At 51.2% G+C, this 27227-nt stretch overlaps 1 protein-coding gene across 1 annotated transcript in view; it reads left to right on the top strand.

Moving 5' to 3' along the window:
* The window catches only part of DSCAML1 (DS cell adhesion molecule like 1), a 366671-nt gene that overhangs the window by 337307 nt on the left and 2137 nt on the right, over positions 1–27227 (top strand). Inside the window, exons 25-32 of the mRNA XM_077839967.1 lie at positions 3337–3525; positions 5079–5366; positions 8713–8868; positions 10742–10772; positions 14743–14861; positions 15704–15856; positions 17944–18138; positions 26621–26932. Of these exons, the coding sequence (XP_077696093.1) occupies positions 3337–3525; positions 5079–5366; positions 8713–8868; positions 10742–10772; positions 14743–14861; positions 15704–15856; positions 17944–18138; positions 26621–26932 (1443 nt within the window). The remainder of the gene's footprint in view (positions 1–3336; positions 3526–5078; positions 5367–8712; positions 8869–10741; positions 10773–14742; positions 14862–15703; positions 15857–17943; positions 18139–26620; positions 26933–27227) is intronic.

Below are 27227 nucleotides of genomic sequence, written 5' to 3'. Positions count from 1 at the left end.
TGCTTGAAAGAGCCGGGGAGACCGGAGCCATGGGAGTCCCCAGAATTGCTAGTGCCCGGCAGAGGCATCTGCTGAAGGGGCCAGACCAGGCTGTCAGGTGCGGGCATGCGCCTTCCCCAAGGCGGTAGTTTGGAGAGCGATCAGGGTTGGGAGGACCGAGGTGCAGAGGCTAGGGCCCAAAGGGGATGCTGTGTACAGACTGTGAACCCTGTGGGGGAGGGGGCAGCAGACCCCAAGGAAAGCTGCAGGCATGCTGGGGCTGGGTGATAGGGCAGTGTTATGCCTCGCCTTGCACCAGAACTGTGCACCTTGCTTTGTACTGAGTGATCTCTGTATCCCAGCCCTGCCCCACAACCCACTGGGGAACATGGGACAGGAAGCCCATTATCCTCAAGAGCTGTGGTTGTTTCTGTCCTCTGGCATTGCCCTCCCACTGTGGCCCTTCTCCCAAGGAGAGCTGGAGGCAGGGGGTGGAATCTGAAGCTGTATCTCCAGCATGGCAGCTCAGTGCTGGCTCTGACATTTGAGAATCCCTTCTCCCCCCATCCAGTCTTCACACTGCCCCCTCACCTACGGAAACAGTGCTGAAGTTCCCTGCCTCCTTTTGGCCGGGGGCCCTCCACGCCACAAGTCTCTCACTGGGTTGTGGGGGACCCGCTTGCAACATGGCAGCCCTGGCGTGGTTCAGCTCACAGGACACGTGGGAGCAGACCACATTTTCATATTGGTTTTGGACCCTGGAAAGGCCCAAACCTCTAGTGTCATTCCAGACCATGGATCAGGCCCCATCTCCCCACCTCCAGTCCCCACAGCTGTGCTGAAACTGGGTCCTGCACCATGACGGGAATTGCAGGGTGGAGGGGGCGTGTGTGTGTGTGCGTTCAACATTCCTAGTTGGCCACAGTCCCACTGGGCCAGAGCTGGGCGCTGGAGAACTGTGACTGTGACGGGCTGCAGAGTCCATGACCTGTATATTCCAGTGCAGGCTTTGGCCCCATGCCTTTTAATCTGGAAACTCCCTTCTCCTGCCTTTTCCCCAGTATCCTGCTCAGACAGCTGTGGGGTCAGTAGCTTTCTCCCCACACACCAATCCAGACGGCAGATGCCCCAACGCACCCGCATGTCTGTGGAGGGATTTGGTGCTGGCTGAGAGAGGTGGATTTTCCTGCCCACAGACTCTGTAGCCGCCAAGCGAGCCAGCTTCAAACCCCGGCGCTAATATCAATAATAAAGGGGGGGAAATCTCCCCCCTCGTTCCAGCTCCATTTTAATACTCTAAGAAAAGAGGGCTCCATTTCCATCCCCATTCATATGTATGAAATTAGGCAGGAAGACATGTTTAATGTGCGGGGAGGCAGAGCTGGATTTAAATTGTAAATCAGGGCTCCTTCCAGGCCTGGCCCAAAGGGGGGTAGGAGAGGCTGTGGAGTGCAGTGTTCTGGGTTAGTCTGCGGGGTCACGCTCCCCCCTAGCGCTGCATGGCTGCTGGTTTGGCAAAGGGGGGGCGGGGGCGGAGCGGTGGCTAACACCGGCCTGATTTTATTTGGGATGAGAAACTGCAAGTTGGTGGCTGAGAGCTCCCCTCAGAAGGTGCCTCGGGGGGCGGTGTGCAAGGGGTCTGGCAAGGTCCCAGCTGGGATCTGGCCCCACTGAAAACCCCCTTGCAATCAGCACGGACTGGCGGAGGACAGTCACAGAGATGGCGCTCCCCACTCTGCCCTCGAGACGGGCACCTTGGCAGGGCCGGCAGCAGAATCTGGCAGAGGCCTTTGCCTTCCACCGCTGTCATTTCAGAGCCTCCTGCTGGGGATTTAATGAACCCCTCTCCCCCGGGATGGGTCTGGAGATGCGTGGCCGGGGTGGAGCCATTAGCGCAGTCCCTCCCCACACACGCACTGGTGGGGCGGAGCAGTACCCAGACTGCAGCCGTGCTGGTGCCCTCGGCTGGTCAGCTTTTAGTATTATGCAGGTGGGCCCTTATGCATGGTTGGTGTTGAGCCGCTTTGATCTGGGTTCCTGCTGTGTATCAGGCTCCCACTGCTAGCAGCCTCATGCAATCCCAGGGCTGTGTCACTCTGCATTGCGGGGAGGCAAAGGGGGAGCTGTGGGAATTGTTCTCCTCTGCATTCGTTATAGATGCATAAAGATTATTTTCCCCCTGCCTTTTTGGAGTCTGTTCATCTGGCTGCTTCAGCTCCTGGAACTGCAGAGTACCACCTGGCGGCAGGGGTGGGTTGCACTTTACAATTGTCTGCTCTGAGCCCAAACCAAGGAGTAGGGAGCTTGTAGGATCGGTCTACCCTGTAAGGTAAGCCCTCTGCAGCAGAACTCAAGTTAGCAGACCCTGGGTTTGTTAACCTAGGGCTTGAGTGTCTACACTCATTTGTAACCCCAGGCTAGGAATTGTTGAACCCTGGATCCCAACCTGGGATTCCAGGATCTGCACTGCATTATGCAGGCCCAAGTCCAACCACCCATATCCCAGACTTCCTAGCGCCCTTCCAGAATGTGGCCACTCTATCCCTTTGTTCGTGGTGCAATGTGGGAAAACTTGACTGTCCACAAAACTTGACCATCCAGAGGACACAGAAAGTCGCCCTGTGGGATTGTGGGATACTTTTGGTGGATTCCCAGAACACGAGTCATGGGGAGGCTGCATCTACACTGCAAAGCAATAAGGCTTGAACCCAGGGTCTCGGCTTGACTCAGGCTTTGACCCTCCGTCCCTGTGGGGTCCTGGGGTCTGGGTTAGCGTGATTTGTGTGTAGATGGAAGCAGGGTTAGGCTCAAGCCTGAGTTGAAACTGCCGTGTAGACATACCCTTAGTCTAAAACAGTGGGCTAGGGCTCTGGACTTGTGGGTTCTCTGGAGGACTCTGCTGCTGACTGGCTGTGCAATATTGGGCAAGTAACTTAGAACCAGATTTTCCTGTGAATTTGGAGCATGTGAAGCATACAAACCTGAACCATACGCCCGCTGGCAGTGCCTGGGCAGGCTGGGTAACTGCACGTTAAAGTGGCTAACCTTGTACTTTGCACAGGCAGTTAATGCAACACCTTCCACAGCGTTACCTAAAGACGCTGCAAATCTGGCTCCTCAGCCAGCCCTGCCTCAGTGTATCCATCTGTACAATGGGGCTGAGAGTCGCCTACCTTCAGACGGGCGGGATTGAGGCCTGCTTGCTTGGATGCACAGATTCAGAGCACAATAGACCTGCACAGCCAGGGCTTCTTTGACCAGTCCTTCCCCCTTGGAGAGGAGGTTGTGCTCTGTCCCCTTCTCCCCAACTGCCTCTAGATCTTGAGTGCTAACAGCCCCTGCCCCTCTCCCCCACAGGCTTTGTGCTGCAGTACTCGGTGGACAACAGCGAGGAGTGGAAGGACGTGTTCATCAGCTCCACCGAGCGCTCGTTCAAGCTGGACAGCCTCAAGTGCGGCACGTGGTACAAGGTGAAGCTGGCAGCTAAGAACAGCGTGGGGGCTGGCCGGATCAGTGAGATCATCGAGGCCAAGACACATGGCAGAGGTAAACCAGCAGGGGCCGGCCAGCCACCCGGAATTCGTCTGTACGTCTCGGGCCACCTGCGCTGGTTCCCCTCTTTAATGCATCCATTAGCTCCTGGGGAGGGAGGGGCTGGGGCGGGGAGGAAGTAGACTGCCCCTCATTCAGCACAGCACTATGGGCTGCTGCTGGAGGCAGAATAAGGACACAGGGCTTGACAAGCTGGTTCTAGCTTGTCACTAGGGAAAGGCGGAGGGCTTCCCTTTTGCTTCTGTCCTGGAAAATGTTCTTCCAGAGCTGCTGGCCATTCCCAGGGCATCCTGCACCAGCTGGTACCCTGGCACGCACTCACCAGGGCCTCCCCCAGCCCAGCGAGGAAAGGTCCTGAGGCAACTTGCTCTGCACTGTTCCGTGCCACTGCCCAGCCCCTAGCACGGCCAGGGGCCTCACAAGCCCGGTGCAGAGATTCACCAGCTGCATTTCTTTTCCCTTTCAGATTTTCCATTTGACCTACCCATTGTGGGGTCAGGTGTTGATGCTTTAACCCCTCCCCATCCTCCTGTCACACTGCCACGCACCCTGCCTTCTCCCACAGTTTGCTCCAGTGCAGTTTGCTGAGATGCAGTTTTGGGAACACCATGAGGAGTGATAGCAGCATGATCCTGCGGGGGTGTGCATGGTGCTTGGCCCATGGTTAGGTGTCCAGAGAGGGTCCAGTAAGGCCAGCGCTGCCTTCTTGCAAGGATCAAGCAAGGTAGACTGGTGGGCAGAGCAGGAGAAGCAGGAAAACTCCTGCCCTCGTCCGTTGTTGCTGGGTCATTTGGTTTTGTAAGGTTGCTGCAGCGGCCACCAATTGACTCCTCTGTGCGACCGTCTGTCCTTTTCTTTGCTGAAATGAGAAACTCCGAGGAGGTGTTTAGAATCGTATTCTGTAACGTGTGGTGCAAGGTGCAGGAGGTCAGTTTATTGGCCTCACATCCTTGACGAGAGTCGTGTTAAAAGTTGGCCCTGGCCTTATATGTACGAGCTTATTTCCAGCTGTGACCGACGGTAAAAGAACTCCACTGCCTTCAGTCAGTTAGCTAAGATGCTGTCGCAACTGGCTGTGACCAGAAGTAGAATTGTTTCCCCTCGCTACCCGGACAGTGACCTCAGCAGTCGTGTATTACAGAGACCCGGGCTCTGCTCCTCCAGTTCACTTATCAAACCCTATTGCCAGCAACCCAGCCATAAAACCACGGCAGGAGCAGCAAGGCCTCTGCCTGGGAAATGCGGCGGGAGGGGCCCTTTGCTGCGTCTCACTTGCTGGGCATTTACCAGCCGCTGGACAGGCGGCTTTGTGCTTGGGAGCTCCGTCACCAGCTCCGCTTTGCAGCACGAAATGTGGCTGCCGGGTAGTCGCTGGGTCGGAGGGGATTGAGCGCGCCGAGTGTCGCTGGCAGGATGGGGACGGGGTAAGAGCCAGCTCCCATTGACGGCTGGGCTGAGTGAGTGGAGGCCATGTGGGGGGCAGATGGGAAGCTTGTCCTGTAAGAGCTGCCCCCTCCCAGGCCCTCATGCCATGTCCTTTTCCACAGAGCCCTCCTTCAGCAAGGACCAGCACCTCTTCACCCACCTTAATTCTACGCACGCCAGGCTGAACCTGCAGGGCTGGAGCAGCGGGGGCTGCCCCATCGTGGCCATTGTCCTGGAGTACCGGCCCAAGGGCAACTGGGTCTGGCAGAGCCTCAAGACCAACAACTCCAACGAGGTCTTCCTGACGGAGCTGCGCGAGGCCACCTGGTACGAGCTCCGGATGAAGGCCTGCAACAGCGCCGGCTGCGGTAACGAGACCACCCAGTTCGCCACGCTGGACTACGACGGCAGTAAGAGCTGACCCAGCGTGGGGCGGGGGATAGCCGTGGGGCACAGCGTGCTTAGGGGGCCGGGGGATGTGGGGCGGATTAGGCGGCTGGGGCGGGCCAGCCGTAGGATTCCCGCGCCAGCGTCAGGTTGCACGGAGCACCGGCGGTGTTGCGTTAAGGGGCTGTCTCTCGTGCTCAGCATTTTGCTGCTGCCTGTGGCCCTGCTGAGCCACTCAGCTGAATGCCAGGCAGCTGCAGCACCCAAAATTCGCTGCTTCTGAAGTGCTCCCCAGCCCACCCTCCTCACTTCCTAGCCAGGCCCTCCATGCCAGCTCTCCATGCATGCTCCTGCCCCTCGGCCTCCTCTGCCCACAGCTCCCCGCAGCCGGGATCACGTGGGGCTCTGGCGCCTGGCCCAGAGCTGGGAGGGGAGCATGAGCAGTGAGATTTGCCTAAAGTGGGTTAGAGAGACAAGCTGCACAGAGCTCTTCTTCAGGCCTCTGTGTAGCTCGCAAGCTCGTCTCTCTCTCTCCAGCAGAAGCTGGTCCGGTAAAAGACAGACACACAGACACCGGTCTTTCTACTATCCTGGGAGTGACACGGCTACCAGCACGCTCTGAACTAGATTAGGCTGATGGGGAGAGGAGTACAGGAGAAAGCCAGCTCTCCAAACCACAGAGAGCGTATGCTGGAGACTCCCTGCTAAGTGTCTTCCTAGCTCACCACAGGCCTGTCCTAGCCAGAGACTTCTCCAGGTCTTTCTCCTGCTTTATTACTTTGTACACGTTAGCTCTGGCTCCTGGCTATCCCAGCTCAGGGGTCAGGTTTTAAACACACCCACAGCCTGATCATTTGTGACCCAGCGCCATCTCTGCAGAGTCTGTGCCGGCTGGGGTCTGACCATGCACGGCCGTGCTGCAGCAGCCATTCCTCCTCTCCCATCCAGGGCCTAGGCTCCTCCCTCCTGGAAAGGTGGATTTAATGAGCAGCGTGCTGTCCTTTCTCCACGGGCACCTCTACGCTGTCGCTGCGAGCCTGCGTCTGGCCCAGGTAGACAGACAGGCGGCTGCTGTGCTTGAAGTAGCATGTGAAAAATAGCAGTGTGGCCATGTCGATGCAGGCGAGCCATCCCAGTGCAATCCTGCCTGACCCCGGGGCGCAGACACAGGCAGCTCCCCTGCTGTTTTCACAGCACTAGCTCGAGCACAGCGAGCGTCTGTCTGCCTCCCCGTGTGCTGTGTAGACATACCCCATCACCCCTTCAGTCCTTGGCTCCCTCCGCAGGCTGTCTGCAGTCAGGGCCGGCTGCAGTGGTCTTGGTTTTGTGATGCAGACACCCGAGAACTGGACGGATACCCCAGCTCTTCTCATGCCTCCTCCCTTATTGTCCAAAGAACATTGAGAAATGTCTCAGTAATTGCCACTGGAGAACCAGCTGTCATCCCTGCTGCTCCCCCGCTTTGGTTCCTGTCCTCCCCTGCCTCCCCCACTCCCTGCAAAGATTGCAGGGGTCAGTATCACTATCTGTGTTATACACATAGGGAAACTGAGGCACAGAGCAGGGGTCTGACTTGCACAGTGAGGGAGTCAGTAGCAAGACCAGGAAATGAACCCTGGAGTTCTGGTTTCTAGTCCCTTGCTGTAACCATTAGATGCTCGGCCCCTTAGTATTCAGCCTGCGGGGGGGTTCTAGCCATAAAGCAAACCCCTCTAAAGTCCCATCTGCTTTGTTTCTTCACCTTCCACAAGGGCAGCTCGGGGGCAGGTGGGTTTCTTCCAATTGTACAAAGAGGCCAGAGATCTGTGCTGGCCCCTTCCTGAGCAGCCCCCGAGCCAGGCAGGGCCAGCTGTCAGCAGGGAGCGTGGGGCCAGAGTTGTGGTAGGGCTGGTGTGTTCTTATGACAGATGCTTCTACTCAGAGCCTGGTCACATGTTCGTTATCCAGGGAGACTGCAAGTGCCTCGTTTTTATCAGTGGACTGAGAGGCAGATGGAGATGACACAGGGCAGGTGTACCCGTTACCTACTGAATACTAAAGGAGGACTTGTGGCACCTTAGAGACTAACAAATTTATTTGAGCATAAGCTTTCGTGAGCTACAGCTCACCTCATCGGATGCATACTGTGGAAAATACAGGGGGGAGATTTATATACACACAAAACATGAAACAATGGGTGTTACCATACACGCTGTAACCAGAGGGATCACTTAAGGTGAGCTATTACCAGCAGGAGAGCGGGGAGGCGGGGGGGGGGGACCTTTTGTAGTGATAATCAAGGTGGGCCGTTTCCAGCAGTTGACAAGAACATCTGAGGAATACTGTTTGCCCTGCCCCGCCCCCACTCCCCCTTCTGCAAAGGCCACACCACCCAGCAGGGAAATGAGATTTGCAAGCAGTCTTCTCAGGGGAGCAACAATGCATCCCAGTGGCCTCGCATCCCCACCCTCCACGCGCTGGTGTCCTTAGGAGGTTACCAGGGTCGGTGGCTGCGGCGGTGACTCCGTGCCAGATAAACTCTGCGGTGGGTCAGATCAGAGCGCTTCACAGCACGTGGCTGTGCATTAGGATCGTGAATCCTGGCAGGGGAGGAGGTGGCTGAGGCCAGGATACCTCTTAGCTGCCATGTGCGGGACTTGCAGTTGCACATGCTCTCATGTATTATGCGTGTGCTTAGCGTGGGTTCCCATGACCGACTGCAAGAAGGATTGGGTGAATCTCTGTAGCCTGGATGGGGTGAGCCCCCAACGGCCCAGCTCTGAGGGTAGGTCTGTGCTGCAGCTGGAGGAGAGGCACCCAGCGCGGTAGGTTCAGCTGCCAAAGCTTGAATCGAGCTACAGTGGCTAAAAATAGGAGTGAAGATGCAGCAGCACGGGCCGCCAAGCTGAGTGCGCACCCAGGTCTGTACAGCCAATGCTGGGGTCCAGGCCATCCCTGTCGGTGGCCATGCTAGCTCGATGAATGCTGGTGTGGGTACGCTGCCATGAGCTGTGTCACGCCTCCCACTGCAGTGCAGATGCCGGGTGAGTCTGCACAAGTGAGCCAGAAACACCCTCATCGAAACCCACTTACCGCCAGCCTCGGCTGCAGGTACCATGAGGCCAGCTTGTCTCTTGGGTTCCCAGGCTGGCTGGAAGCAGCGAGAGAGCGAGCGCACACATTTATCTGGGTGTCCCAGACCTCTCCCCCTGCCCCCACCCCCACATCCCTCTGGAGCTGCTTTGCAGTTGGGAGGAAGCTGTTGTCCGCAGCCCTCCCCTGTCAGCCGGGCCTGGCCTGGGCTCTGCTCAGGTCCCCGAACTGAGGTCTGACATGGGTGTGTTGTCTTACTGCCGTGTGTGTGTGTGTGTGTGTGTGGCTCTGTCCTAGGTACCATACCCCCAATCAAATCTGCTCAGGGGGAGGGGGATGACGTGAAGAAGCTTTTCACCATTGCCTGCCCTGTGATCCTGGCTACGCTCGGGGTGGCCCTGCTCTTCATCATCCGCAAGAAGAGGAAGGAGAAGCGTCTGAAGAGATTGAGAGGTGAGATGTGAGCCCGGCCTCCTGTGGGGTGGTGGGTTTAGCTTCACCTGCCATAGAGGAAAACCTGCAGCCACCCCAGACTTCTGAGTGAGTCTGTCTCCTCCGTCATTAGATGCACAGATTAAATACCAGCTGGTCAGGAGGCTGCGTATTGATTGCACTGGGCAGGGCAGGGTAGGGAGATTCAGGCTTGCAGCTGGAAAGCATGTTGGGAACCTGTGAGTTACACCATCCTGAAAAGACTAGTTCCTCCTCCGGGTTAATTTAACGCTGCTCAGGCCAACAACTAACGGAGGGTGCCCCACTGTCTAGAAACGATAGAACAAGAGTCACGCGGTCCGATTCCCAAGGGGCAAGCAAATTCTGACAGACGGCTTCTGTATTGTGAATGGGGGGAAGGAACGTTCAGCAGCAGGATCTCCATGAGACGCAGGCTCTGCTCCCTTCCCCGAGGGACTGAACCCAGGCAAGCGTTCACAGGAAGTGATCGGGAAGTTCCTTTTCTTATTCAGTTAAATATGTAGGCTGAGGTCTTTCTGTGTGACTCGTGATTCTGGGGCCTTCGCTGCAGACATCACGAAGAGGCGTCGTTCTCGGAAGGGGTGCTCAGCGCTTTTGGGAGACCCCTCCCAGATCACTAGTCACTGTGGACAATCTTGGCCATCATTTCTCTGACTGTCGTGCATTCCGCGCCCCACTGCGCTATGCACTGAACAGACATAGCATGAGAGTCTGCCCTGAAGCGAGTAGCAGAGCCCTAGCAGGTCGGGAGGAAGGGATCTAGGCAGCGTGAACAAGGTAGGCTCACGAAGCCTCATGGTAGTTGCATGAGCTTTGTTGCTATTTTGGGTGGGTTTGTTGGGAGGTGATTAGCTTACACTAACGAGCGTTAGAGGTCTCGCTGGAGTTTTCCTGGAAGGCAGTCCCTGCAGTTCTTTAACTGCAACCGTCAAAGGTGGTGTATGCCATTAAACACCTTTGGGCTTTAGAGGGTTTGACCATGGCCAGCTGTGTTCCCAACTGGTCTTTGTAACTTACATCTGCAGCTCCGCATATGGCAGGGCAGGAGAGGGAGTTGGGGGAGCTATCTCCCTACAAAGTCCAGTCTGCACTTTCACATCTTTGGGCAGGTTTCCTTGTCTCTTTCCCTACCCAGTCCCCAAAGCATAGACAGATGCTTAATGAAACAGAAAACTTTGAGAGGGGGGTTCAGTTAACATGGATTAAACACGTTGCAACAGTTAATAGGAGACCGCAGATTCCTAGCGGCAAGCACTAAGTATGGGCAACAGTCCTGCACAGGCAGGGGAGATGGTATCTGACAGAAGAATCTGTAAGCTGCTCTGCCATGAAGGTGCTGTGTCTGGGAGAAGTAGGCAAACAAAGTGCCCCCATGAGTTTTTGCATCTCTCAATTCTGTGCTCATCCATTTCAGTGTAGATCTTAGTTTAGATCCTGGAGGCTTTCTTGGGCGTTGGATTGTATTGCTCTTTAAGCATGTGCTGAACAAGGCTGAATTTTGGATGGGTGGGTGAGGCCAAGAGCTTCATTGACTGGAAGGATTTTTTTTTTTAATAGAAAACTAGTTTGCTCGGGTACTTAAAAAATAACTGTGCCTATTACAGTAATTGGATATAGTTTGATGGCAGGGTACTGTGAATGTGCACACCTTACACTACAGTTAATGTTGACCGTGTCTGTGTGCAGGTCATGTACCCTCCCGCCTAGCACATCACACAGAAGGCTGTTCTAGAAACTTGCCTGCTTGCAGAGACACGCTCCAACCCATGCATCAGTCTGCAGTGGGGAACAGAGTCTATCTTCCGTCCTTTTCCTGTCTCTCTTACAAACATCTCTCTCTTTTGTATTGCAGATGCAAAGAGCTTGGCAGAAATGCTAATAAGGTGGGTGAGCAGTGCCTTGTTTCCCAGTGTAAGAACCTGTCTCGCTTGCTGGTGTAGGTCACAGAATCATAGAATAGAATCATAGAATATCAGGGTTGGAAGGGACCTCGGGAGATCATCTAGTCCAACCCCCTGCTCAAAGCAGGACCAATCCCCAGCTAAATCACCCCCGCCAGGGCTTTGTCAAGCCTGACCTTAAAAACTTCTAAGGAAGGAGATTCCACCACCTCCCTAGGTAAGGCATTCCAGTGTTTCACTACCGTCCTAGTGAAAAAGTTTTTCCTAATATCCAACCTAAACCTCCCCCACTGCAACTTGAGACCATTACTCCTTGGTCTGTCATCCGCTACCACGGAGAACAGTCTAGATCCATCCTCTTTGGAACCCCCTTTCGGGTAGTTGAAAGCAGCTATCAAATCCCCCCTCATTCTTCTCTTCCGCAGACTGAACAACCCCAGTTCCCTCAGCCTCTCCTTTGTTGCCCTCCGCTGGACGTTTTCCAATTTGTCCACATCCTTCTTGTAGTGTGGGGCCCAAACTTGGACACAGTCCTCCAGATGAGGCCTCACCAATGTTGAATAGAGGGGAACGATCGCGTCCCTCGATCTGCTGGCAATGTCCCTACTTATACGTCCCAAAATGCCATTGGCCTTCTCGGCAACAAGGGCACACCGTTGACTCATATCCAGCTGCTCGTCCACTGTAACCCCTAGGTCCTTTTCTGCAGAACTGCTGCCTAGCCATTCGGTCCCTAGTCTGTAGCAGTGCATGGGATTCTTCCGTCCCAAGTGCAGGACTCTGCACTTGTCCTTGTTGAACCTCATCAGATTTCTTTTGGCCCAATCCTCTAATTTGTCTAGGGCCCTCTGTATCCTATCCCTACCCTCCAGCGTATCTACCTCTCCTCCCAGTTTAGTGTCATCTGCAAACTTGCTGAGGGTGCAGTCCACACCATCCTCCAGATCATTTATGAAAATATTGAACAAAACCGGCCCCAAGACCGACCCTTGGGGCACTCCGCTCGATACCGGCTGCCACCTAGACATGGAGCCATTGATTGCTACCTGTCGAGCCCGACAATCTAGCCCAACTTTCTATCTACCTTATAGTCCATTCATCCAGCCCATACTTCTTTAACTTGCTTGCAAGAATACTATGGGAGACGGTGTCAAAAGCTTTGCTAAAGTCAAGGAACAACACGTCACCGCTTTCCCCTCATCCACAGAGCCAGTTATCTCGTCATAGAAAGCAATTAGATGAGTCAGGCATGACTTGCCCTTGGTGAATCCATGCTGACTGTTCCTGATCCCTTTCCTCTCCTCTAAGTGCTTCAGAATTGATTCCTTGAGGACCTGCTCCATGATTTTTCCAGGGACTGAGGTGAGGCTGACCGGCCTGTAGTTCCCAGGATCCTCCTCCTTCCCTTTTTTAAAGATGGGCACTACATTAGCCTTTTTCCAGTCGTCCGGGACTTCCCCCGATTGCCGATGAGTTTTCAAAGATAACGGCCAATGGCTCCGCAATCACATCCGCCAACTCCTTTAGCACTCTCGGATGCAGCGCATCCGGCCCCATATGCTTATGCTCGTCCAGCTTTTCTAAATAGTCCCGAACCACTTTTCTCCACATAGGGCTGGTCACCTCCTCCCCATGCTGTGCTGCCCAGCGCAGCAGTCTGGGAGCTGACCTTGTTCGTGAAGACAGAGGCAAAAAAAGCATTGAGTACATTAGCTTTTTCCACATCCTCCGTCACTAGGTTGCCTCCCTCATTCAGTAAGGGGCCCACGCTTCCCTTGACTTTCTTCTTGTTGCTAACATACCTGAAGAAACCCTCCTTGTTACTCTTAACATCTCTTGCTAGCTGCACCTCCAGGTGTGATTTGGCCTTCCTGATTTCACTCCTGCATTCCCGAGCAATATTTTTATACTCTTCCCTGGTCATTTGTCCAATCTTCCACTCCTTGTAAGCTTCCTTTTTGTGTTAAAGATCAGCAAGGATTAAGCCAAGCCGGTCGCCTGCCATATTGACTATTCTTTCTACACATCGGGATGGTTTGTCCCTGTAACCTCAATAAGGATTCTTTCAAGTACAGCCAGCTCTCCTGGACTCCTTTCCCCCTCATGTTATTCTCCCAGGGGATCCTGCCCATCAGTTCCCTGAGGGAGTCAAAGTCTACTTTTCTGAAGTCCAGGGTCCGTATTCGGCTGCTCTCCTTTCTTCCTTGTGTCAGGATCCTGAACTTGACCATCTCATGGTCACTGCCTCCCAGGTTCCCATCCACTTTTGCTTCCCCTACTAATTCTTCCCGGTTTGTGAGCAGCAGGTCAAGAAGAGCTCTGCCCCTAGTTGGTTCCTCCAGCACTTGCACCAGGAAATTGTCCCCTACACTTCCCAAAAACTTCCTGGATTGTCTGTGCACCGCTGTATTGCTCTCCCAGCAGATAACAGGGTGATAGAAGTCTCCCATGAGAACCAGGGCCCGCAATCTAGTAATGTCTGCGAGTTGCCGGAAGAAAGCCTCGTCCACCTCATCCCCCTGGTCCGGTGGTCTATAGCAGACTCCCACCACGACATCACCCTTGTTGCTCATGCTTCTAAACTTAATCCAGAGACTCTCAGGTTTTTCTGCAGTTTCATACCGGAGCTCTGAGCAGTCCTACTGCTCCCTTACATACAATGCAACACCCCCACCTTTTCTGCCCTGCCTGTCCTTCTGGAACAGTTTATATCCTTCCATGACAGTACTCCAGTCATGTGAGTTATCCCACCAAGTCTCTGTTATTCCAATCACATCATAATTCCTTGACTGTGCCAGGACTTCCAGTTCTCCCTGCTTGTTTCCCAGGCTTCTTGCATTTGTGTATAGGCACTTGAGATAACTTGCTGTTTGTCTTGCTTTCTTAGTATGAGGCAGAAGCCCTCCCCTCTCACGCTCTCCTGCCTGTGCTTCCTCCCGGTATCTCACTTCCCCACTTACCTCAGGGCTTTGGTCTCCTTCCCCCGGTGAACCTAGTTTAAAGCCCTCCTCACTAGGTTAGCCAGCCTGCTTGCGAAGATGCTCTTCCCTCTCTTTGTTAGGTGGAGCCCGTCTCTGCCTAGCACTCCTCTTTCTTGGAACACCGTCCCATAGTCAAAGAATCCAAAGCCTTCTCTCTGACACCACCTGCGTAGCCATTCGTTGATGTCCACAATTCGACGGTCTCTACCTAGGCCTTTTCCTTCCACGGTCATGGCACCAGAGTGCACCCTCGGCGTGTGTCTACATATGCCGCAGTCACACCTCCCACTTGCAGTGTAGACAGACCCACAGCGCTTGGGGGGGGTGTCACTTCCAAGCTTCCCTTTCTAATGCTGCTTGAAAGCGGGCGTAGCCAGTGACTGTTCTCAAAGCTACTGCTGGCCCCCCTGTTCTGACAGCAGATGGATGTTGCGTGAGAAATGGCCCTGTGATGCTCTGCACCAGACGGGGGTGTTTGAATCCCTCACTGGGAGTCTGGGATCATACCCTGCAGGTGGGAGGCTGCCCTGAAGAAGAGGGGATAGACGTGGTGCCCTGAGGCCCAGCACTGGGTGCAGGCTGCGGCTGCTCGCCTCGCCTCACGGTCCTGCCTGCTCGTTTGGGGTAGTGCGTGTGCACAGCGCTGCAGGGATTGGATCCCTGTCATAATGGAGCACAGCAAAGATGCCATTTTACCCACTAATTTGGGACTTTGTAACACTGAATATCTCCCCGTGACGGCAGCAGGTCTGGTGCGTCGCTTTCTGCTTGACTTTCAAAGCATGGCAGAGCGATTTCCAATACGTGGCGGGCATCGGGATGTGATGGGGTGACGACTTGTTCTTCACCCACAGCCCTTTTGTTCCTCCCTCCCCCCCAGCAGGAAGAAAGGGGTCATAGACCTGGTCGGTGGTAAGGCGTCAGTGAAGTGGAGACTCTGCTGTATTCATTGGCTTCTCTTTTCTCTGCAGCAAGAATAACCGGAGCTTTGACACACCAGTGAAAGGTCCCCCCCAGGGTCCCCGGCTGCATATCGATATTCCTCGTGTCCAGCTGCTCATTGAGGATAAGGAGGGCATCAAGCAGCTGGGTGAGCGGGGCTCTTGCCTCAGATCTAATGGCACTTGGCCTTATTCCAGTTTAAAGGATCGCTAAGCAAACCCTCCTTCCCCCTCCGCTTCCCTGCTGAGGCCACGGCTGCACCTTACCGATAGTCCCACAGGCTCCTGGCTGGGCCCAGTTGGAGTGTTGCATGCTGGGACACACTCCTGCTCATACACCAGAGATGAGGGCAGCTGCAGCAAGTGCTGTGACATGGGACAGGTATGACCGTACTTTGAGGGAACCCACAGAAGGGCCCTAGGGGAAGAGAATCTTCCCCCTGCCACACTTCTGGCCAGGGAAATACTATTCTCAGGTAGATATCTGCCTGCCCTGGCTTCTGAATGCCAGCTCCCCATGCCAAGAGCCCATCTTGGCCAGGGCACGTAGTTTCCCTTAGGACTGGGGGGTCTTCCCGCCCCCATCTTTCTGCCCCTCGCATTTATTCCATTTTCAGCCAAGTTGGCAATATTGCTTGGGATCATTCTCACATTCCAGTTCCGGGGGGAACTGGGTTGGAAGCTGAGAGTCCCCTGTGCCCTGCCCCACTTTCATGCCCAGGAAGGAAGAAGTGCCACTTCCCTGGCCCTGCGTGCTGCACCCATACTGCACAGGAGGAGCTGTGTAAAGCCCCAGCTTTTTTGCTTGTATTGAGCCTGACACGGGTGGAGAAGGGTGAGGGAGATCCCCCAAGCAGCGAAGCCAGAGATCGGTCAGGCAAGGAGCTACTGTCAAGTGGGTCAGGGCAGCATGGGCTGGTGATGCTGGTGACTTGCAACAGATGCTTCGGTGAAGCTGTCTGAGCTCAGTCCCCAAACTCTTTCCTTGCAGGGGATGATAAAGCTACAATACCAGTGACAGACACCGAGTTCAGCCAAGCTGTGAATCCTCAGAGCTTCTGCACTGGGGTATCCTTGCATCATCCAGCTCTGATACAGAACACCGGACCCTTGATCGACATGTCTGACATTCGACCCGGTACCAGTAAGTACTTGAGGCTGTGTGGCAGATCCCTTTCCTTGAGAGGCAACTGATGCAGGCTGTTAGCTGGCTGAGTGCCCCAGCCATCAGGCTTTGTGGTGTAACCAACTCGGGTGGAGTTAGGCCACTTCTGAGCATGCCTACCAGGGCCATGCCTAGGTGCCCAGGCTTTGAGAATCCTGCTGGGGCTCAGGCATGAGAGAGAGGGGCAGCAATCGATGTGCTCACAGTCACCTAGAGAACTCTTTGAGCACAAACTTAGGTGCCACGTGAGTTTAGGCATCTACAGGTTTGGGGCATCGCAGTGGTGCCTAAAAGTGGGACTTGAGCACCTCAGTTGCTGTGTGGCTTTGGGGGCTCATCATTGCACCCCAGAGTTCTGTGCATGGGGCCCCATACTGAGCACTCATTCTCAGTTCAAGATCCAGCTAAAGCGGTGCTGAGGTTCCTGAGGTAGGTTGCCTTATCGTTGGAATAATAGGGAGACTCTATACCCTCGAATTGTACCCCAGACTCTGTTCTGTGTCTTCCTCAGGCATCCCAAGCCAAACGGACTGTGTTTTGTTTGCGTTTTAGAGCACTTTAATTTTAAACCAGTCAGATGGCAGCAGAGGAAGTGAGTTGTACCTCAGGAGCCCCTTTGCCATCACCCCAAACTTGCCCCATGCATGGGACCCATGGCTGCCTACTAGCATACATGACACACGGTCTGTGAACTGTAAAAGAAAATGTGCAAAGCGCTCTAAACAAAAATGCTACTGCAGCCTGTGTGTCCCTCCCAGGTGGCTGTTGGCAGCTGTTGTCTTCCTCTGCATAGAGGAAGCATAGCTGCATAGAACGAAAGTGAAAATCTAATACTGCTTGGATTACGGGGTGTTGGAGCTTTGGGTGGGTCACATCAGGGGAGGCCACAGTGATATGTTCTACATGAATATGGCTCATTTTCCTGCCAAAGAAAAGCGATTTCTTCCCATCCAAGAACAAGTGTGAAATACCAGCTGTGGTGTGTGTCGGTAACCTAACTGCACCCTGTCATTTATAAGCCTGGTGCTGTCACCTGCTCCAGGAAGCCACCCTCCCCATTGTGCAGCGTGGCTGTGAGAGCACCTGTACAACAAATGCTGCATGTGACTGAGACAGGGACGAGCGCCTTGAGCAAACATCAGACAGATTCTACGGGGGAGTGAAAATGTTTCAACTATTTGCAAATTACTGGCACTCCATCTAGCTCAAAGGGGTGTTACATTAGACATTCAGTAGCTCATAGTTACATATAGGGATTACATAAGAGTACATGGTCATATTTTGTTATGCACACAAGACCTTCTGCTAAGAGTTATGACCGTTATGTAAATAGTAGTACATGGATTAGGGATAAGTAAGGCTAAAGCATACATGGTACCACTGTAATTATCTTCTTCTTATGTCTCCGGCTGAGCAGAGAACCCCGACGATGTATGCTTTATAATGAGGAGGCAGGGACTCTAAATATCTGTATAACTTTGTAAAAACAGACAGAGAGTTTCTCAAATCAGTCCATTCTACAAATAATGACAAATATTTTGATGATTGTACCATGTGATCCAGGTGACTACAGACTCTTGCTCTAATGGAAGACAAAAAAGCACATCTCATATCACCTGGAGTGAAGCGTTTTCCAAAGTACTAGTTTGAGTACTTGGTTGCATTATCAATTGCATTTGGAAGCTTTCTGCCAATTGTCCACCAGTTATGGCTCTTTTTTTGATTTTTACAGATTGGATGCCCAATGAGAACGTTTAAACATCCACGCTGGTGATGACCACTACATATGTGCCAGTCATCAACTTTTTCTAGCTGATGAGTTAGTTACCCCTTAGTACCCCATATGGGTCAGGGCTGGTAGCCGACAGGCACAAGTGTCTGTCGGTGGACAGATGTCTAGCAATATACACAGACAGACATCTGCGTTTGCCCGTGTCTAGCTGTAGACACACATGCCGACCTGTAGAGCAGTGGGTCGTGGGAAGGCTCTGTGTTTGTTTGCCTTGTGAGAGCACATCTTTCTCAGAGGACAAACCTGACCGTGTTGTGTAACTTTCGTGCTTCAGACCCAGTTTCCCGGAAGAGCGTGAAATCCGCACACAGCACCCGGAACAGGTACTCCAGCCAATGGACTCTCACCAAATGCCAGGCATCTACTCCTGCACGTACTCTTACATCTGACTGGAGGACTGTGGGATCCCAGCATGGAATTACAGTCACAGAGAGTGACAGCTACAGCGCCAGTTTGTCTCAGGACACGGGTGAGTCAGCAGGATGGGGAATGCGGTGGTGGCAGCGATCACCACTGCCCCAGGGAAAGGCCAGGCAGCTGGTACACCTAGGGGAGTAAGAGAAAAACCAGAGGCTTAGCTACCCACTCACTTGCTCCTGGGAGCAGCTTCTGCCTCAGCCACCCTCTACCATGTCTCCAGCAGGAAATGGCCCAGGGTATCCCCAGAAAGCCCCCTGCCATTTTCTTCAGAGTCCAGGCAGCGCATACTCTGCAGTGGGGTGGATTTGATTTAAAGACTTGATTTAATCATGGATTTCTACGTAAAAGTGCATTCTTGTTCTAACCTGAATTCATGTTCTTCAGAGATCAATGTAGTTTTCATTTTTAGAAGATACACACTGTAAAATGATTTATTTTGAAAACTGTTCAGATGAGTTTTACAGCTATCTGTCTCAGAAAACGAATGATTGATTGGTTATTTCATTTACCAAAGGTAATTGAAGCAGTTCATGTCCGAATGACTTCAGAAAGATCTATCTCCCGTTCGATTGGTTAATCATTAATATTTGGAGGGTTTTCTTGCCATGCTGTATGAGGAGGAGAACATCAGCAACATCAGACATTTAAATATTTTATTTAATGAAAACAACAATGATATGTATTGTGGATTTGTTTGACAGCAAACAACCAACCATATAATAATGTAGCAAAACAAGCATATAGTTAGTTAATTTTCTGGCTTTCTTTAGTTAAACAAACTCGCACTCCAGATATTTAAATTGACTGTCAGGCAGGTCAACATGAGAAACTTACTTAAGATATTGGCTTCTGCAGCTAACTAACTTGATTGTCTTCACCTTCATTTTCCTGTTTGTTCATAATCTGACAAAGACAAACCAGCTTTCCTGCTTTTTTGGCTCCCAAATGATTTCTCAGTTTGGAACGGATTGGTTGAAAGGAAGGAACTATTCTTTCTACACTGGCAGAAGAAGCTACTGCTAAGTGAGATGATCACTTTCTTCCACAGTCTCTGAATCCAAGTGCTTGCTTACGTGACTTCCACCAGTTCACTGGTGTGACTTTCTGTAAAACCTCAGCAGCCAACCTATTGTTTGAATGGTTCACACTTAGCTCTGAAGTTTATTATTATTGGAGGGCTGATTGCTGGATGTCCATGTCATAGCCAACTCCTCCTCCTCAGCAGTTTGGGTTTGACTGTGGTACTGAAACTATTAGCAAGAAAAGGAGCTGGCGATCGTGCTTGTCCCATTTGGGTTTCTAATGCTTGAAATTTAACTCTGTCATTTCATATTTCTCTTTTTAAGATCTCACTCAGTTCCTTCCAAATGAAAACAGGTATTTACTTATTTATTTAATTTCCCTGCATTTTGTTCAAGGCTACAGAAATAGCTCCAGGGCACTCAGCGTGTGCCACATTTCTCTGATGCCTGCTTTTGGCTGGGAGGGTGCCATCCTCTGTGTTTGTCAGTCAGGATTTTGCTCACAAACTGTCATGTGATTAGGGCAGTGCTCCAAACAAACAGTCCACTACTGAGTGACTTCCACTGCACATCTTGTGGTGGAGTTCGCAGCACCTGCTCTGAAAAGAGTGGGAGGAACCAAGCTAAGGGATTGTTACTGAAGTATTTTGCCACTTAGAATCGTAAACTATCAGGGTTGGGAGGGCATCTAGTCCAACCCCCAACTAAATCATCCCAGCCAGGCCTTAAAAACCTCTAAGGAAGGAGATTCCACCACTAAATTCCTAGTGAAAGAGTAATTCCTACTATGTGCCTTAAACTTCTGCCACTGCAACTTGAGACCATTACTCCTCATTCTGTTGTCTGCTACCATGCAGAACAATCTAGATCCACCCCCTTTTGGGTAGTTGAAAGCAGCTATCAAATCCCCCCTCGTTCTTCTCTTCTGCAGACTAAACAATCCCAGTTCCCTCAGCCTCTCCTCAGAAGTCACATGTTCCAGACCCCTAATCATTTGTGTTGCCCTTCGCTGGACTCTCTCCAATTTATCCACATCCTTCTTGTAGTGTGGGGCCCAAACCTGGACACGGGACTCCAGATGAGGCCTCACCAGTGTTGAATAGAGGGGAACGATCGCGTCCCTCCATCTGCTGGCAATGCCCCTACTTATACATCCCAAAATGCCATTGGCCTTCTTGGCAACAAGGGCACACTGCTGACTCATATCCAGCTTCTCATCCACTGTCACCCCTAGGTCCTTTTCTGCAGAACTTCTGACTAGTGTGTAGCAGTGCCAGACTCTGCACTTGTCCTTGTTGAATGTCATCAGAGGTCTTTTTGGCCCACTCCTCCAATTTGTCTAGGTCCCTCTGTATCCTATCTGCACCCTCCAGTGTATCTGCCATGCCTCTCAGTTTTGCATCACCTGCAAACTTGCTGAGGGTGCAACCCTCTAGATCATTACTGAAGATGTTGAACAAAACTGGCCACTGGACTGACCCTTGGGGCGCTCTGTCAACTAGACATGGAGCCATTGATCACTCCCTGTTGAGCCTGAGGATCTAGCTGGCTTTCTTTGCATCTTTTAGTCCATTCCTCCAGTCCATACCTCTAACTTGCTGGCCAGAAGACTGTGGGAGATGAGATGACTGTCTCCAAAGCACAGTTCTTGGCTTTCCTGGATGGGATGGCAGATAGATAGATGACTCAGTCTCCCTTAGGAGGGAGTCCCTGACTATCCTCACCTGCTGCCTCCTCTTGGGTGTGGTGGTTGTGAAACCCCCATCCCTTCTGATTGGTGGAGTCTCCTGCTCCCTTCCTTCAGCTGTCTCAGCATCAGGACCTGGGGAGAGAACATGAAACTGGGTGCTCACCTGTATCTGCAGTGCTGGTACAGAGATGCTTTGCTCTTGGTCTGTCTGCTTCTGGAAGTCACAGGCTGCCAATTGTTGGCACTGTTGTTCTGTCCCTGCTAGGCAGCCTGCTCTGCGTCTTCAGAAGGTTGTGCCTGCTGGAGTGTATCCTGATGTCTGTCTGTCTGTCTGTCTGTCTGTCCAGGGGATCTTCATGTTCTCTTTGGCAGTGCAGGGTTGGTCCTGGGTTCTTCAGTCCTTGAACCTTCTCTTCCAGTTGGGTGATATGGCCTTTGTGGCCCAGCAGCTGACTGACTGATTGCTCACCTTCCTTCCTTCTGGGAGATGAAAGAGTCAGTGGGTCTGCCTGCTGTTTGCAGCAGGTGTCCTGGTGCAAAGCCTTGCCCTGCACTCACTCAGTCAGGCCCAAGCTGAACATAGCACTGCCCCAGCCAAGCACCCCATCCCTTGGCTGCAGTGGGCCTGGAGGGCTCTGGCCCCCTCTGCCTCCCCTGCTAAACTCCCTTGCGAAACTCCCCTGTTAGCCATCCCTGTTCGCACGCTCCTCTGGTCGCTTAGGGGCCAGCTTCTTAGAGTCCTGCTGGCCCCACCCCCTGAGCAGGGATTGGTGGGTGCTAACAGGCTGATTGCTCACAGCCTTGCCCTTCACACCCCCCAACCAATCAATCATTCTGAGCCCACGGCACCCGTCAGCCAAGCTGCAGCCACCCCTCACACACACATACACACTTTCCCCAAGGCCACATCATCACTCCTCCGTCACCTGGAGACCCTCCCTCACGTCTTTGGCTAGGAAGTGCATCAGCCAAGCACTACAACCACATGTTGTTAGCTGGGGACTCTTCCAATCTCAGATACAGTTGCAGCATCATCTGTGACCAAGCTGCATACTAGACATTTGACCTTTTGGCACAGTGTGAGACAGCTTTCATTGCTGCTACTTGGAAGTATTCTGCTTTGTGTGCATTTCCCAATGCCTCTGTAAGGAAGACATTCCCCACTTCCATTGTCACACAAGCAAATACAATAGGATCATTGTGGCCATTGTTCCACCCATCATAGATTCATAGATACTAAGGTCAGAAGGGACCATTATGATCATCTAGTCCAACCTCCTGCACAACGCAGGCCACAGAATCTCACCCACCCACTCCTGCAATAAACCTCTCACCAATGTCTGAGCTACTGAAGTCCTCAAATCGTGCCTTAAAGACTTCAAGGAGCAGAGACTCCTCCAGCAAGTGACCCGTGTCCCATGCTACAGAGGAAGGCAAAAAACCCCCAGGGCCTCTTCCAATCTGCCCTGGAGGAAAATTCCTTCCCGACCCCAAATATGGCGATCGGCTAAACCCTGAGCATGTGGGCAAGATTCACCAGCCAGATACTACAGAAAATTCTTTCCTGGGTAACTCAGATCCCACCCCAGGCCATATTTACCATGAATAGTTAATTACCAAAACCATGTTATCCCATCGTACCATCTCCTCCATAAACTTATCAAGTTTAATCTTAAAGCCAGATAGATCTTTGGCCCCCACTGCTTCCCTTGGAAGGCTATTCCAAAACATCACTCCTCTGAGGGTTACAAACCTTCATCTAATTTTACGTCTAAACTTCCCAATGACCAGATTATATCCATTTGTTCTTGTGTCCACGTTGGTACGGAGCTTAAATAATTCCTCTCCCTCTCCGGTATTTATCCCTCTGATGTATTTATAGAGAGCAATCCTATCTCCCCTCAACCTTCTTTTCGTTAGGCTAAACGAGCCAAGCTCCTTGAGTCTCCTCTCGTAAGACAGGTTTTCCATTCCTCGGATCATCCTAGTAGCCCTTCTCTGTACCTGTTCCAGGTTGAATCCATCCTTCTTAAACATGAGAGACCAGAACTGCACACAGTATTCCAGGTGAGGTCTCACCGGTGCCTTGTATAACGGTACTAACACCTCCTTATCTTGACTGGAAATACCTCGCCTGATGCATCCCAAGACCGCATTAGCTTTTTTCACGGCCGCATCACATTGGCGGCTCATAGTCATCCTGTGGTCAACCAATACTCCAAGGTCCTTCTCCTCCTCCGTTACTTCTAATTGATGCGTCCCCAGCTTATAACTAAAATCAATTTCACCCTCTAGACCTTTTGCACACTGATCACTTTCTCTTTCAGACACAGTATCCAGCAATTTGCCTGCAACATCTGCTCTTGTCCACAGACCGTATCCCAGTCTTTCTTACTGACTGAACCATGTTAACAAAGTGTGAGTTCTCAATCCTACAGAAAGGAGAGTTTGTGGCATAACCAAACCAGACAATTGGTTTCATCGCTTACCTACCTCTTTTTGTGATCTGCAGGGTCTTCTCACAAACTTATCTATGGTTGCTTCAGGACCATTGACAATCCTTGCCTTTTGCTACACAGGACATACTGTGGCTATGTGACACGTATGATCTGGCTGAACCACTACCATTGGCAGACAACTCTGACACTATAGGAAATGATGGTGATCTTGAAGGTGGATAGGCTTCAGAATCCTGTATGTTAACAGATTCTCCTCACCAACATAAGTAAATGCAGTTCTTTATTAATTATCATCATAATCATTTAGTGACAGGTTTCACAGTAACAGCCATGTTAGCCTGTATTCACAAAAAGAAAAGGAGGATTTGTGGCACCTTAGAGACTAACCAATTTATTTGAGCATGAGCTTTCGTGAGCTACAGCTCACTTCATCAGATGCATACCGTGGAAACTGCAGCAGACATTATATACACAGAGAGATCATGAAACAATACCTCCTCCCACCCCACTGTCCTGCTGGTAATAGCTTATCACTTAGTGTTACTCACTGCATTCACTGACGCTCAGTACTACTTTCTGGTACTATCAATCATTTTAGGCAACAAACCACTGAAATAGACAGATCTTTTTACAGTTTCACCTTTAGCATAACTATATTGTTTGCTCAAACACAAGAATTCAAGAATAGTCCGGAAGGAAGACAGGCAGTCCTTACAAAAGAAATATGAAATAGAAAAGTTTACCAACCTGAAGATCCTGCATGTTCCTTTCATCAATCATCTTCAACACAGCTTCTGCCTCAGAAGAAACACTTCTCATGAGAGCAGCAAAGAGTCCAGTGGCACCTTATAGACTAACAGACTCATTGGAGCATGAGCTTCCGTGGGTCAATACCCACTTCATCGGATGCGTGTAGTGGGCATTCCACAGGCAGGTATAACTACTCAAGCAAGAATCAGGCTAGGGATAATGAGGCTAGTTCAATCAGGGAGGATGAGGCCCCCTTCTTGTGATGTTGTTTCAGTGAGGCAAGCAGGCCTCACATTTCACATACACGCCTGTCTTGTCCACAGGTAGAGGAACTTCATTACAATAACCCCAAACTGGATCTCTCTTACAGTCTCCCAGCATTGCAGGTTTTCCCTTCTAGTGAGAGGATGGTACAGTAGATCTCAAATCAATGAAGACTACACTCAGAAAGACCTCAACACTTCCAGACTATGCTGCCCAAATAGCGTAACTGTTGCTTCTACTGCCCATCCCTCCCTTCTCTTTGTCCAGATCTATTTCCACCCTCAACAATCTGCTGTTCATTGAACTTTCTGAGAGAGGTTAGGGATTGACTCTGTGTAAACCAATTTGCAGAGGGATGATAGAGTTGAGGTCTGTCATTTTTTTCTCCCCTCTATTTCTTTGTGCACAAGCATATTATCTCTGGAGGCACAAATCTACAGTTTGAGAACTGCAAAACTAAGCATCCCTGATGGCATCTTCTAGACAGAGCCCCGTTGCATAGTGCACCAATGCTGGTTCTGGCAGGACCCAACTGAGAGTGCCAATTCAGAACAAATTGCTTCAAGCAACTCAGTTAGAGCCAAAGGCTGGGGTTTTGCCACCTCTAAGGCAAACCCAACCAACCAACCAGACAAGACTTGTGGTTAGCCAGTGGGGTAAAACCCAGGTCACACAAGCAATTTCCTTAGACGCTCCAGTTTCCCAGTATCACCACCAGTGCCACTATTATGGGGACAGATGGTTATGAAAACTAAGACCCCAGTAAACAAAAAGAGGTTCTCTCGATCCCAAAGGACCAAGCTCCAGACCCAGATCAATATACAAATCAGATCTCACCCACAAACCACGCTGTTGCCGATCCTTTAGAATCTAAAGATCTATTGAGAAAAGGGAAAAGATATTGATGAGAGCTACAACTGGTTAAATGGAATCAGTTACATACAGTAATGGCAAAGTTCTTGCTTCAGGCTTGTAGCTGTGATAGAATAAACTGCAAGTTCAAATGAAGTCTCTGGAGTCTATCCACAGCTGGGATGGGTCATCAGTCCTTTGTGTAGAGCTTCCATTTGTAGCAAAGTCCCTCCAGCGGTCAGAAGCAGGATCGAAGACAAGGTGGAGATGAGGCATCGGCCTTTTATAGTCTTTTCCAGGTGTAAGAACGCCTCTTCGTTCTTACTGTGGAAAATTACAGCACAATCAAGTTTGGAGTCACATGGGCAAGGCCCTGCATACTTTGCCAAGTCATAAGGCATATCTATCTGCCTTCTCTCAATGGGTCAGTTGTATAGCTGATGGCCCTTAGGGGGCCATCCAGCAGGCTAGGCAGAGCTGACACCGACTTGTCTGGGGTATCACCCAGGAGCAGAACATAAGGTTGAAATACATTCTAGAGCCAATATTCATAACCAACTTTAACTACAAAAATGATTGATTGATTGATAGATACACACAGCATAACCTAGACCCCTTACACGACAACCTTTAGACAATATTTGCTGCAAATATATAACAGTGATCGACACAGTTACAGATTGTCAACAACATCACAGGTAGATTAGATTAGAAAGATTAACCTAAATAATCCATATGGAAGCCCCTGGAACCACATAAGATTGGGTCCCTCATCTATGATCTACAAAACTTTTCTTAAACATTACATGAATATATAGTCTCATACTATAGAATTAGAATTTATAATCCTTATTCCATGATGAGATAGATCTCTATCTATCTATCTTTGAGCTATAACGTATCTTAACTCAACTAAAATTTTCTTTCTTTAGATAGGTTTTTTCCCTCAAACAAACAATTCTGTTTGTTTGAAATCATAGATTAGATTTGTATCCACCCTGCTCTGCAGCCTCAGTATCATTAGTGGCTGGGGCATGCAGCAGTGGGCAGCGTGACTGACGGACACATTCCCATCCACTAAGTGACTTTGCCCCTCACAGGGAAAAGCTTGCTAACAGAGAACACCACATCAAATTTTGACGTTTTGTTTCTGTATACAATACGCAGAAAGATGCGTGTCTCTTGTTTGGTTACATAAATACACAACACATCATTTGAAACAAACATACAATACACAAATTGACACGCTTGTTTTTAACACAAAACATATGCACCAATAAGGATACATAAAAATCCTACACAAATATTTTAACGTGTGGTGTGGGTTTTTATATTAAAATATAAAGTTTGGAAAAAAATGCAGACTGCTTCATTTTAATATGGCTGTTTCAAAGGAAAATTTAGTCAAAGTCAGCCCATTTTAAACAGCTGTACCCTCAGCATTCTACACCCGTGCCTCCCCGTCCCGGATCTGATTGCCTACCTTGTTTTCAGACAAAGGGCGGAACAGCATGGTGTCTACGGAGAGCGCCTCATCCACCTACGAGGAGCTGGCACGGGCCTATGAGCACGCCAAGCTCGAGGAGCAATTGCAGCATGCCAAGTTCGAGATCACAGAGTGCTTCATCTCAGATAGCTCTTCCGACCAAATGACCACAGGGACCAATGAGAACGCAGACAGCATGACCTCCATGAGCACCCCGTCCGAGCCAGGCATCTGCAGGTTCACCGCCTCCCCGCCCAAGCCGCAGGACAGCGACAGAGGCAAGAACGTGGCGGTGCCCATCCCTCACAGAGCTAACAAGAGTAAGTATCCTTTCGCTGGCTAAGAGCGCCCCCGTCACCCATGCAGGAGCGAGGCTGCAGCGTGACTGCTGCAGCCCTTGAGGTCCCAGTATGGCACTGTCATCCCGTAGAGCGCGCACACGGCCTTCCTCGGGATTCATCTTCAAGCAGCCCTGCTGTGTTTGGCCACATCTGCAATGTGAGCGCTCACCTAAATTTGCTGCTACTGTCTCCTCCATTTTTGTTCCACGATTCTTTTGGTAGCTACAACAAAAAACAAGGCTTGTTTTACACAAGAGTTTGATCCCTATTTCCC

The sequence above is a fragment of the Eretmochelys imbricata genome, chromosome 22 (assembly GCF_965152235.1).
Source record: "Eretmochelys imbricata isolate rEreImb1 chromosome 22, rEreImb1.hap1, whole genome shotgun sequence".
In the NCBI taxonomy this organism is placed as follows: Eukaryota; Metazoa; Chordata; order Testudines; family Cheloniidae; genus Eretmochelys; species Eretmochelys imbricata.
Note: the sequence above shows the minus strand (reverse complement) of the source record. Positions and strands in the feature narration are given on the sequence as shown.